The sequence below is a fragment of the Carlito syrichta genome, unplaced genomic scaffold, assembly GCF_000164805.1.
Source record: "Carlito syrichta isolate Samal-C Ts95f unplaced genomic scaffold, Tarsius_syrichta-2.0.1 Scaffold289321, whole genome shotgun sequence".
NCBI classification, from domain to species: Eukaryota; Metazoa; Chordata; class Mammalia; order Primates; family Tarsiidae; genus Carlito; species Carlito syrichta.
The window spans coordinates 17,439-18,768 of NW_007233417.1; the positions used below are offsets into that span (position 1 = coordinate 17,439).

Below are 1,330 nucleotides of genomic sequence, written 5' to 3' on the forward strand. Positions count from 1 at the left end.
AATCAGCACCTTATGAAAGGTTATGTGAGTAGAGACTTGTTTTGGTGTTGGTCAGAAATTTAGCAATAGGCTGTGTTTTTTTCTAGAGATTGTATTTTTATTCATCTCCTTGTTGCTATCTCAAGACAGAGAAGACAATTCCATTTTTTAAAAATGGCAAGAGAAGTAAGATAAGTTAGCTAGAGAAGTACAAGAGGCTAGTAGGATATGATATTAATGAGAAAAAGAGGGGACGCTGCACAGGGCACTAAAGAGAGTTGGGAGACCAAAACATAACCTTGGAGATAACATTGCTTATTTGATGGGTTTTGGCTTGCTCTTTCTGCAAGAGTACACCTCCTCAAATAATGTCACTTGCTTTTCTTTCAGATTCTGTGACAGTCAAGAAAGATGTCCTATCAGCAGCAGGAACAATGCAAGCAGGCCTGTCAGCCACCTCCTGTGTGCCCACCGTCCAAGTGTCCTGAGCCATGCCCACCCCCGAAGTGCCCAGAGCCATGTCCACCACCAAAGTGTCCAGAGCCATGTCCACCTCCCAAGTGTCCTGAGCCATGTCCACCTCCCAAGTGTCCTGAGCCATGCCTACCTGTGAAGCACCCAGAGCCATGCCCACCATCTGAGTTCTGTCAGCAAAAGTACCCTCCTGTGCAGCCACCACCATCGTACCAGCAGAAGTGATCACCCATGAGCATCCAGAGCAAAAGCCATCAAGACCATGATGCGGCAAAACAAATGCCTCTTCCTTGCTCCCATGGCATCACTTCCTTTCCAAAGTTTGTCCTGGTGACAGAAAGGACTCCCTTAATCTCTATTCCTATAATTCCAGGGGTGCTGTTTGACATAGAAGAGGCTTAACTTTGAAGTTGATATTTTTCCTTTTAGGATCATGTTCCTCTCTGAGATAGGACCATTCTTGGGGACACCAGTTTCCCCAGAGCCTAAGAATAAAGAGCAACAGAAAGAAGCTTAACTTCCTGAAATTCAGTCTTTCTTTATTGTGTTAATAAATTACCTGGAGCCTGGGCAATGATTTCTCTGGTATGGGAAAACTTTACTTCTGCTTTCCTAATAAAATATGTTTCGTGATGGAGCACAAATGTTTTTTCTTCTTTACTCTTGCTTGTTAGTTGTATCAGATAAGTGAGAAATTCTTTTTGTTTTATTTTGTTTATCTGTTCCTGATTAATCTCTAGACACAGAATTATACAGTCATTGTCCATTGGATTTGGTGTGAAATGTGTCTGTTTTCATTGAGCACAGAAATAAGTTTGTTTTTTTTTTGAGTTGGAGTCTCACTCTGTCATCCAGACTGGAGTGCAGTGGCCACTCC

The 1,330-nt window shown here is 42.6% G+C and overlaps 1 protein-coding gene across 1 annotated transcript; it reads left to right on the forward strand.

Annotated features, from left to right (window-relative positions):
• The first annotated feature begins 390 nt into the window (after positions 1 to 390).
• On the forward strand, positions 391 to 678 carry LOC103256382 (small proline-rich protein 2H-like). The gene has a single exon (XM_008054264.1). It carries the CDS (start codon positions 391 to 393, stop codon positions 676 to 678), a length of 288 nt encoding a protein of 95 aa, XP_008052455.1.
• The last annotated feature ends 652 nt before the right edge of the window (positions 679 to 1,330 follow it).

Bases quoted from the DNA above. Each gene is read 5' to 3' on its own strand.
- LOC103256382 (XM_008054264.1), top strand. From the start codon at position 391: ATGTCCTATCAGCAGCAGGAACAATGCAAGCAGGCCTGTCAGCCACCT.